Source organism: Salminus brasiliensis, chromosome 10, assembly GCF_030463535.1.
Source record: "Salminus brasiliensis chromosome 10, fSalBra1.hap2, whole genome shotgun sequence".
NCBI classification, from domain to species: Eukaryota; Metazoa; Chordata; class Actinopteri; order Characiformes; family Bryconidae; genus Salminus; species Salminus brasiliensis.
The window spans coordinates 33333144-33343889 of NC_132887.1; the positions used below are offsets into that span (position 1 = coordinate 33333144).

At 35.7% G+C, this 10746-nt stretch overlaps 1 protein-coding gene across 1 annotated transcript; it reads left to right on the forward strand.

Moving 5' to 3' along the window:
* Window positions 1-1005: 1005 nt before the first annotated feature.
* On the forward strand, window positions 1006-8994 carry dnajc27 (DnaJ (Hsp40) homolog, subfamily C, member 27). Its single transcript, XM_072689888.1, has 8 exons — window positions 1006-1151; window positions 1350-1512; window positions 1878-1960; window positions 2266-2335; window positions 2668-2832; window positions 3558-3680; window positions 3884-4044; window positions 4858-8994. Exons 2-8 carry the CDS (start codon window positions 1426-1428, stop codon window positions 4988-4990), a joined length of 822 nt encoding a protein of 273 aa, XP_072545989.1. The 5' UTR covers window positions 1006-1151; window positions 1350-1425; the 3' UTR covers window positions 4991-8994.
* Window positions 8995-10746: the final 1752 nt, after the last annotated feature.

Below are 10746 nucleotides of genomic sequence, written 5' to 3' on the forward strand. Positions count from 1 at the left end.
CAGTCAAATCTATTGATTTTGCAAGTACAGCACTGTTTAAACATTCATACAGTTTACATTCATGTAGTTCATATAGTTCATACATTTATCCACATTCAGTTTCAGCTTGTATATGACGGGTTGCATTTTTTGCTTGGTCACACATGGGTCACAGCTGAGTGTTGCTGTAGTTATAGGATAATTTAAACTAAATTATTTTAAGTACTTTCATGTTACAAAACCTAAAATGTCTGTAGTTCTGTCAATTAACAGTAACTGAACTTAAAAGGCATGGCATGCAACTTTAACAGGAGCAGATGATGGGAAAAATAAAGAACTCTATATTTTCTCACCACCCCAGACTTGATGGTCCAACAAAGTGCTGCAGTCCAGTAAGAGTTCACGAGGACTTGGTAGACTTGGAAGACCTGGAAAACGCAGAAGACTTGGAAGACTTGGTAAATTTGGCAGATTTGGAAGACTTTGCAGTGGCATCTTTCCAGCTGTCAGTATTATTAAAGCCTCTATGCAATTTAATGTCAATGCTCTAATTCTAAGCGTAAAAGAGTTTGTTTGGAGAGCCTGAAGTCCACAAGTCAGACTAACATAACTGTTAACTTTCATCCACTGTAGATCCAGCCCACTTCTGCATCTATCCTATGGCCATGCCCTCCCCAGCTATTTTCACTGGTCTTAATTTAAAATATATATAATTAAACAGTAATACCACATTTTTAAATTATTTCAATATTTTACTTTTATACTTTTAATTTGATTACTGATTTATTTTGGTTCGATTTAGTTTATTTTGTCGAATGTGCTATTCTTATTGTAACCTGCCGTCGTTGCCATAGGAACGCTATTCCGTGTTGGCTCAGTTTGACTCTATTAGTTGTTTTTTTTTCATTCAAATTCAGGTTATGTTGTTGTTCTATTAATTTTGCATTACTCTGTATTATTTCACGAATGCATTAATAGGAAAATCTCTTTTAAATAGTTTACATTTTATATCTTAGTGCGATGAATCTGTTGCGCCAAATCTTAATGTTAAACATGTGCTAGTAGCTAGCTTGGTTGTTATAGATAGCTAGCTAGCTAGCATATATCTAGACCTGGGAACTATTTATGGTCATATGAAAGTATCGCTGACGGAACACCTGGACACATCTGTGGTGCTAAGTCGTATTTATGTTTTGAATTGTTATAACCAGTCTTACGAACAATGTAGTAAACGTCCGATAAGTAGCCTAGTTTTAGCGAGATGCCTTCTGTTGCTTTAGCTAGCTAGCTAACTAAAATCTCATTTTGTTTAGTAGTTTCAGCTAACGCTAGCTAGCTAGTGTAACCGGTGTTTGGCTGTATGTTGGTAGGTGACGGTAGCCGCACTAGCGAACCGCTTGTCAGATTCAATACTTTTTGCTTGGCACTGAGAGTGCATTTCTGAAAATGGATACGAATGTGCAGAAAAGGAGAGAAAATAAAAAATCGCTTCGGGTTAAGGTTATCAGCCTCGGGAATGCAGAGGTTGGGAAGGTATGTGCCTAGCATACTAGCTAGCTAGCTGGTTAACTTTAGACTGTTGGTATGATTATTCCTACTGCAGATATTACAAACGTCCATATCATATGCTTATCTTATTTCTTTTTAGAACACGCTAATTGTGATTTGTGAACTGTCATTTTATCTCCCTCTTTTTTTCTGTTTCTTTTTCGTCTTTTTTTTTTTTCGTGTTCAGTTATTTAATCACTAGCTATTTGTTGTTATTATTGAGTGGTTGTGTTCCTATTTTCCCCCCACAGCACAGTCCTGTTCTGGGTTTAGCTAACGCTAGCATACGTATAAACACGAGACGGATGTGGTTTCTAATTATAACCAGTACTGGTGTACTTTTTTTTCAGAGCTGCATCATTAAAAGGTACTGTGAGAAGCGATTTGTACCCAAATATCTGGCCACAATCGGAATAGATTATGGTGTGACCAAGTAAGTAATATGGTTATGTCAAGGAAATTACCGTTCTTTTTATTTATATGTTAAACAACGTTGTTTTAATGTTTTTAATCCTAGTGGTATTTTAGAATATAGTTTCTGTTTCCATATTTAGAGACTGGTACTTGCCAAATATCACTTAAGATTATTATTCATTATTAAAATTGAATAATATGCTGAACCCCTCAGTATATTACTTTGTTAAATAAACTGTGTAAACATACTGTTATATGATGATTATTATTATAAATTTTAATATTAACTATATATATTTTATTTTATTTTTTTTCTCCATCAAGGGTTCAAGTACGGGACAGGGAAATAAAAGTAAACATTTTTGACATGGCAGGACATCCTTTCTTCTATGAGGTATTAATATGCCTCTCTGTTCATTTTAAGCGATATTGGTATGATTATTCCTGCATTGTAATGTCCAGTATGTCCACTCACAGTATTGTGCTTTTACAAGACAAGGCGACCATATTCACCATTTGTGTCGGACACAGATGGATTTTTTTTTTTTAAACCCATCCATGCATTGAACACACAAAAACACTAGTGACATAAACACGGTGACTGTAAGCACACACTGCTTGCCATTACTGGACATGATTTCCAAAACCAATCATGTTATGGATTACTGTGACATTGTTAAATAGAGTACAGTGCTACTCTTGAAAATGCGCATTGTGGTGTTCCAGGTACGTAATGAGTTCTATAAGGACTCTCAGGGAGTGATCCTGGTTTATGATGTGGGTCTAAGAGAGAGCTTTGATGCCCTGGACAGCTGGCTCACAGAGATGAAGCAAGAGATGGGTTCACAAGCCAACATGGAGAGCATTATTTTTGTTGTATGTGCCAACAAGGTCAGTCATTCCAACCATTTCTAAATTATTTATAATTAGTCTTTTTATAGTGAATTACTATATATGCAGTGTATTGTGTATGAAATCCAAAGATTAATTTCCCTTCAATAGTTGCCTTGTTCCCCAACCTTGACTTAAACACCTTTTGTTTAATATGTTAGAATACTGTTTTTTTAACGAACCATTGTTAAAGCTTGGCACTTATGTTACATAAATAGTATTCCAGTCATACATCTTATGTATTAGAAGAGGAGGAGAGAACGGGGATGCAAATTCAATCACAATGCATACACTTGGCTCAGTTAGCCTCAGTGAGTTTATTAACCCTGCAAAGTTTGCAGAATTTTTTTTTTTAAAGAATCTAAACTTAATATGCAAATTTTAAATCATTGTCTTGTCTGGCTATGACCTTTGCTTCAGCATCGCTTGTTTTTTTTAGTTTTTTTTTAGATGTTGCTAGCAGTGTAGCCTTTAGCTTACTAATTAGGAAGATAGTAGATTAAAGTAATAATGTTGTATCAGCCATCAAGTATGACTGATAGACACATTTACTACCTAAAACTCACTCTAAATATATCAGATGACTGGCATATAAACTGCTTTGTATGTCATTTGTCTTTGAGTATTAGAGTGGCATCAGGTAAATTATCAGTTAACAAGGGCTTGTAAAAACTGGAAATAGAAAGCTAGTGTTTTCCATCTAACTAATCCAGTCACTCCTGCAGGTTGATTTAACTAAAAGACGTGTGGTGGATGAAAGTGAAGGTAGGCTGTGGGCAGAAAGCAGAGGTTTCCATTACTTTGAGACATCTGCTCAGAGTGGTGAAGGCATCAGTGAAATGTTCCAGGTTTGTGTTCTTACACATTTTAATTCTTACTCTGACATTTTAGGCAGTGTTTGATAAAGATGTTGATATTGTGTTTATGATAGGAGAAATACTAAATTATAATGAAAGAAGTATGTCTTCAAAGAAACAAGCATGGGCCCTTGTGTCAAGTATTTAATTAGTAATTATTGGTGTATCTCTAATATGTTAACATTGTTCAACAGGCATTTTTCTCCTCTATAACTGACATGTGTGAGAATGGAGGAAAGAAGCCAACCCCAGAGGTCAGCATAGGCTTCACCAAAGAGCAGGCTGACACCATTAGACGTATCCGCAGCAGCAAAGACAGCTGGGACATGCTGGGAGTTAAGCCTGGGGCTACAAGGTAAAACGGAGAAGTATAATTTTTTTCTTCCTCTATAGGAAACAAACTTGTATATTGTAACTATGTAATTATATATTTCCAAACATATAAACGTATCTGCATTTAATTTCTTTTTTTTTTATTTGATGACAAGAGTGCAGTTTTGATTTTACACATGGTTGAACTCCTTAGTTAATTACCTTGTTTAGTTGGTGTATAACATTTTGGACATCACCTAACTGTGATTGCGAGCTCAGTCCTGTAAGACTGGAATTGATGACATGCCACAATTTATTTTTTCCCCAATAAATTAACAGTAATTGCAATTAACATTTATAAATCAACAAAACATTACTTCATTTGAACAGGGGCTCCTAAGCTTTGTATTTGACTGAGAATTTCCCCACTGTGGGACTAATATAGGATTATCTTATCTTATTAAGGTTAGCACAAACAATTATTTATACCTAAATTACCTAAACAACTACACCATGTTGTAATTCTTGTTTATCATTAATCCACCAATGGAGAATCTTAATACTTTTTGTTGGCTGATATACTTTGCATCTGGGCAGGTACTTGTAATCATGTATGTTAGATTCATGGGAAAAACTGCAATCCAGTTGTCATTCCTATATTGTCTTTCCACATTTTAATAAGGTTCTCAGAGAAGTAATACATAATACATTTACAGACAGGCTTAATCAGCAAACAACACTAGTAGTGTAATTTATTATTGCTATCTCTCATTTATTCAGTGGTGTCATTGGTTCAGATATGTCAGTGAAAATACTTTCATTGAGTCCTGTGCTTTTTTTGTTTTTTTACTCATAGGGAGGAAGTCAACAAGGCATATAGGAAGTTGGCTGTGCTACTGCATCCAGACAAGTGTGTTGCACCAGGCAGTGAAGATGCCTTTAAAGCAGTGGTCAATGCTCGAACTTCTCTGCTCAAGAATATCAAGTAGGAGTGTATGCAAACAAGCCTACATACATAGGGACATCTTGCTAAAAACTCAAAAGAAAGGGCCTAGTTATTGCTTAGCTTGAGAACCATGCCATGCACTTCCTTCTTCATCTCCTGTGTGTTCAGCAAAAAAAAAAAAAAAGATTATCTGAAAACCATTCAGCATTCAGTTATGTCACAATATTCAAGCACACTAAGGAATATAATAAGGAATATAGTTTACATTGATCAGTTCTTCATGTAGTCTTACATGAATGCGTTTGTGTTTGTTGTAAGTGGATCAAGTGCTATAAGAGATGGGTCTTAATACATCAAGTTATGGAGAACACACTGTGTGTATATATATATTCTGTATGGACGTCGCAGTTCGGTGCACACAGTCATATAGTGCTATAGGTATGTTCAAAGATTGATACATGTAATGCAGAACTAAATTTTACAAAAGTTTCAAAAAACGACATGTATGGTTGCTGTGGGCGGGAAATCTTGTGACTGGTAATCTATTTTATCTCCAGTGACTGGTTATTTCCCAGTAATACACATGTAAAACTACCTGCTGATAATAAGGGTGATCATGATGTCCATCCTGGGGTGTGAACCACACTATAGCTTTTATGTGTGTTAGACTCCAAATGTATATGTGCACAGTTTCTTATCCTTGTAATAAGAAGTGTTTGTGCCAGGGCACTCTGTTAGGCTTTGGTTCTAATCCATTCTATAGTGGCCACACTATTCCCAGATTTCAATATGGTGGGCATCATGGTTAATTATCTCAGAATGACAGACACACATGGAAGACTGCTGGACCCATGTCATATTTTATCATTTGTTGCCCAAAGTACCCTAAAGAAAGGGGGGGGGTAAATTGCCATGCTTCTTCAGAATCAAAAGCGGAACTTTATTTTTGGCAAGTACCAGGGGAACAAAGACTCTCTTGGTGCAGGTAGCAAACATAAAATAAAAATAGAAAAATATGTCCTATATACACACGTGGCCAAAATTGTTGATACCCCTCAGTTAATGAAAGAAAAACCCACAATGGTCACAGAAATAACTTGAATCTGACAAAAGTTAATAATAAATAAAATGCTATGAAAATTAACCATTGAAAGCCAGACATTGCTTTTCAACCATGCTTCAACAGAATAAAAAAAAAAAACTCATAAAGCAGGCCTGGACAGAAATGATGGTACCTTTAACTTTAATATTTTGTTGCACAACCTTTTGAGGCAATCACTGCTATCAAATGATTCTGCACCTCTCAGCAGGTATTTTGGCCCACTCCTCATGAGCAAACTGCTCCAGTTGTCTCAGGTTTGAAGGGTGCCTATTCCAGACGACATGTTTCAGCTCCTTCCAAAGATGCTGAATAGGATTTAGGTCAGGGCTCATAGAAGGCCACTTTAGAAATCTAATGTTTCTTAGCCATTCTTGGGTGTTTTGGGTCATTATCCTGAGACCAAGCTTTCTGACACAGGGCAGCACATTTCTCTCTAGAATCCCATGATAGTCTTGATATTTCATTGTACCCTGCACAGATTCAAGACACCCTGTGCCAGAACATAACAGAGCCTTCTCCATGTTTCACAGTAGAGACAGTGTTCTTTTCTTGATCTGCTTCATTTTTCCGTCTGTGAACACAGAGCTGATGTGCCTTGGCAAAAAGTTCCATTTTTGTCTCATCTGTCCATAGGACATTCTCCCAGAAGCTTTGGGGCTTGTCAGCATGTAGTTTGGCAAATTCCAGTCTGGCTTTTTTATGATTTGTTTTCAACAATGGTGTCCTCTTTGGTCGTCCCATGAAGTCCACTTTGGCTCAAACAACAACCAATGGTGAGATCTGACACTGATGTACCTTGAGCTTGAAGTTCACCTTTAATCTCTTTAGAAGTTTTTCTGGGCTCTTTTGTTACCATTCGTATTATCCGTCTCTTTGATTTGTCATCCATTCTCCTCCTGCGGCCACGTCCAGAAAGGTTGGCTACAATCCCATGGATGCTAAATGTCTGAATAATATGTGCAACTGTAGTCACAGGAACATTAAGCTGCTTGGAGATGGTCTTATAACCTTTACCTTTAACATTCTTGTCTATAATTTTCTTTCTAATCTTTCCTTTGCTCATGTCGAGTGTGGTACACACAATGTCACCAAACAGCACAGTGACTACCTGTAGCCCTACATATAGGCCCACTGACTGATTACATGATTGTAGACACCTTTGATGCTAATTAGTGGACACACCTTAACATATCCCTTTGGTCACATTATTTTCAGGGGTGCCATCATTTTTGTCCAGGCCTGTTTAATAAATTTACTTTTTAAAATAATTCTGTTGAACCATGGTTCAAAATCAATGTTGGATTTTCATTTGTTTATTTTTTTTTTAGAATTGTTTATTTATTATAACTTTTGTCAGATTCCATTTTTTTCTGTGACCATTGTGAATTTTTCTTTCATTGACCGAGGGGCACCAACAATTTTGTCCACGTGTGTAAATATAACCATAAATATACCGTGCAAATAAACTGCAATTAAATGGATGTGCAATTAAGATACTGTAGTACTAAGGATTTGCAGTGGAGATACTGTAGTATTGAGGTACAAATACAGTGTGTATTCCAACACATTGAAGTTCATGTGCTCTGACTACAGTGTGATTATATGTACACCTGAATTGGCTTTGCTGTCACAGGTCTGTGTGTACATTTTTTTTAATTTTTTTTACATTTTAAATCATGGATGACATTAAAAACAATATCATAACCTCATGCATTTATTACACTTGTGGGTTACATTACAAGTTGTGGTGCCAAGAGTAATTTATTGTAATGTTTACATATAAAAGGACAGGCAAATGAAATTTTGTAGTGCACTGTGTTAAGTATAAAAAAAATAGATGTGCACTTCAAAGCATATTTGCCTGGTAGTGACTGATTTCTAACATTTGTTCACACCGAAAATGAGTAAGATATTGTCTGATAATTTAATTTTATTATTATTTGATTAATTTTAATTTTATTATTTTATAATTTTTTTTCTCAATATGGATTTTCATCCTTCAGCCAGTATACTGAGAGATGAAAAAAAAAAAGTTGTTTACACAAATACATGCATGAAACATGATGTACAAGCTACAGTGAGTGTGGTTAGTGAATAGATTTGCCTTAGGATGTTAAAGTTTGTGATCAAAACAAAAAAGGAACTGATTTTCCAGGAATTGATTTTCATCTCTATGTTCTTTCTTTCTGGTGGTTGTAGTTTTTTTTTATGGCAAAGACATCCAGAAAGGTGGGTAGATGTGCCAGATTGTTGTTGCAACACCAACAATTGCAACAATGTAAGGCATCACTGTTACAAAAGTGTACATATACTGCATGAAATTTAAGAAGTTGTATTTTTATATGAAGTGAGAGACACAAACTATACTTCTTTTCTGTAAGTGTTCATGTGCAATGTAACCATAATTTATATTTTTACAATGTATTTATCTGCATATATATACCATGTAATTGTCTAATTAAGCATTTATTACTAAATACATTTTAAGCTGTTGTGGGTATTGGATGTGTGTTTGCTCTGTTGGAGGTCTTGTTTCCATTTAGTATATTTATCAATTTAAATGTTCTGTTTCACATAAACAAAAATGTATTTGGTAGCTTTACATTTCATTTTGGCTGCTGGTATTTGACTTTCCATTATAGTGTACAAGAAAGTTTATTAATTGAATTAAATTTTTAATCTAAACAGTACCTACAGGCTTATGGTTCCATTCACTATACAGTTGAATAGTAGGGATATTAAAGTGGATTAATAGCATGGAAGAACCGCATGCTTAAGCAAATGTATTTGATCATGCAAAACTTGTTAATGTGATCTGCTTGATATTTTATGAATGCTTGTGCTCACTAATCTATGAGGGAAGGTTTTCAGAACTTATCTTTTTGCACCATAGTCACTTTTTCCATTTGGGTTTTGTACTGTAATAAAAGAACAATTACAATGCACTTGGATGTTGCCTTTTGATTTGAAATGGCAGTGATGAAATAATACTGTGTGGTGGTGTAGCAATATAGATTAAACTGGTGGGGTAAAAAAGTCAAATACTAAATATGATTTAAAAAGCATAATTAACAGTCCCAACAAAAACTAAGAATTGTGGGAAGCTCTTTGAAGTGACAATTGATAGCTGCCAGCCATATTTAACAATGTTACAGTTCAGAACATGGCAGTCATATCAGTAAGTAACAAACATCACATTTCAGCTACAAATCATAAGCTGATTTTATCACCTATTATGTCATCATCACAAGATTAAAAAATGTTTCCCCTAAATAACAGAATACCCAATTATTAGAAAAGAAATGTAAATTAGGATGTAAAGAATATCATGTAGGGCCATACATTTTGCACCAAACGTTTTTTTACATTGTAGTTCACTACACCTTATTAAACCAAGAACTACAGACATCAGTGAGCAAGTGCAACCTACATTTAGTCTTGTTTTGCACTTTGCTCACAGGAATGAACATGGCTTTGTTTGGATTCTAGACAGATGGTTGCTTTCTGACCTGGCTCACAGTATTGGTGATCAGATCAGTGTGAAGCACTTGATCCAGCTTACTCCACATATTGCCTGGATCAACTGCCCAGCCTTTTGCAGTCAATGCCCAGGGTCAGTGGTCAACCAATCACATCAAGCCTACGTATTAGCACTCTTTCTTCTGCACATGCGCACCTAAATCCATCAACAGAGCAAAATCACATTGCTCAAATGCTTGTAGACGTAAAAAGTGACAGTATCAAAATTTTACTACATTACTTTTATAATACATGTGCATTTACTTCTGACATGAAATGTTTGGTCAACGTTTTTTTTTAGCTTGTTTGCATTCCTCAGTGCAGCAGCGCATGTCCCCTGCTGAGTAGGTAATCCCTACTCAGATGTCTAGAATGTGCATATGTAAGCGAGTGTATAATGGATCTTATTCTCTACTCAGTCCCACTTTTAACTTCAAAGCAAGTCACTTTTTTCTGCTTATGTACTGATGTTCTTGTTAACCTGGTTAGGATTCGTGGGATAAGCTCAAGCAGATTGCTGATGCCTGCCATCAGAAGAGGTGAGGAGGCCTTTTCAGACCATATGGTCTAGGGCTGACTTCATTACCTGAGGACACCACTGCTTAATTCCAATCCGTCACTGAATAACCACTTCAGACTAACGAAGCAGGCTTGACATTTTGTGCCTGTGGCTAGAAGTATGTGGAGCCGATGTAACAGGGATGACTTAGGAGTTACACAGCTAGATTAATCATTCTCATGGTGATGTTTTGGATGTCTACGGAGACAGAACAGGAAAAGAGGTGCATAGATTTAGCTAATGACAGGGAAGAATGCACTTATGTACTTTTTTCTGTCCTTGAATTTAAATGTGCGAATAAGAGGAACGTGCACATATCTTTCTTGTCCCTGCCAGAACTACAACACTGCATCAAAAGTAAGTAAAATTATGCCTCTTCTTTTCCAAGCTGCTGTATTCTTACATTACAGTAATCCTATACATTGAAGCTTTTATGTGACCTGCATTGGCATTTAAATTCTTAAATGACTTTTTCTACAGCTTTTTTTTTAACAAGTGGTGAATTAATTGTACTACCTGCATTCTTTGTATTTAGTAAAGTGTAATACATTTAGTGTTTGACTACTTATGTGCAGTTTTGAAACTTAAGAAATGTCTTATGGAAGAATACTAATGGTGT

Excerpts from the sequence above, each read along its gene's own strand:
- dnajc27 (XM_072689888.1), top strand. The coding sequence starts at position 1,426 with ATGGATACGAATGTGCAGAAAAGGAGAGAAAATAAAAAATCGCTTCGG. Across the intron at positions 1,961-2,265 it reads ATAGATTATGGTGTGACCAA|GGTTCAAGTACGGGACAGGG; the intron begins GTAAGTAATATG and ends TTCTCCATCAAG. Across the intron at positions 2,336-2,667 it reads GACATCCTTTCTTCTATGAG|GTACGTAATGAGTTCTATAA; the intron begins GTATTAATATGC and ends GTGGTGTTCCAG.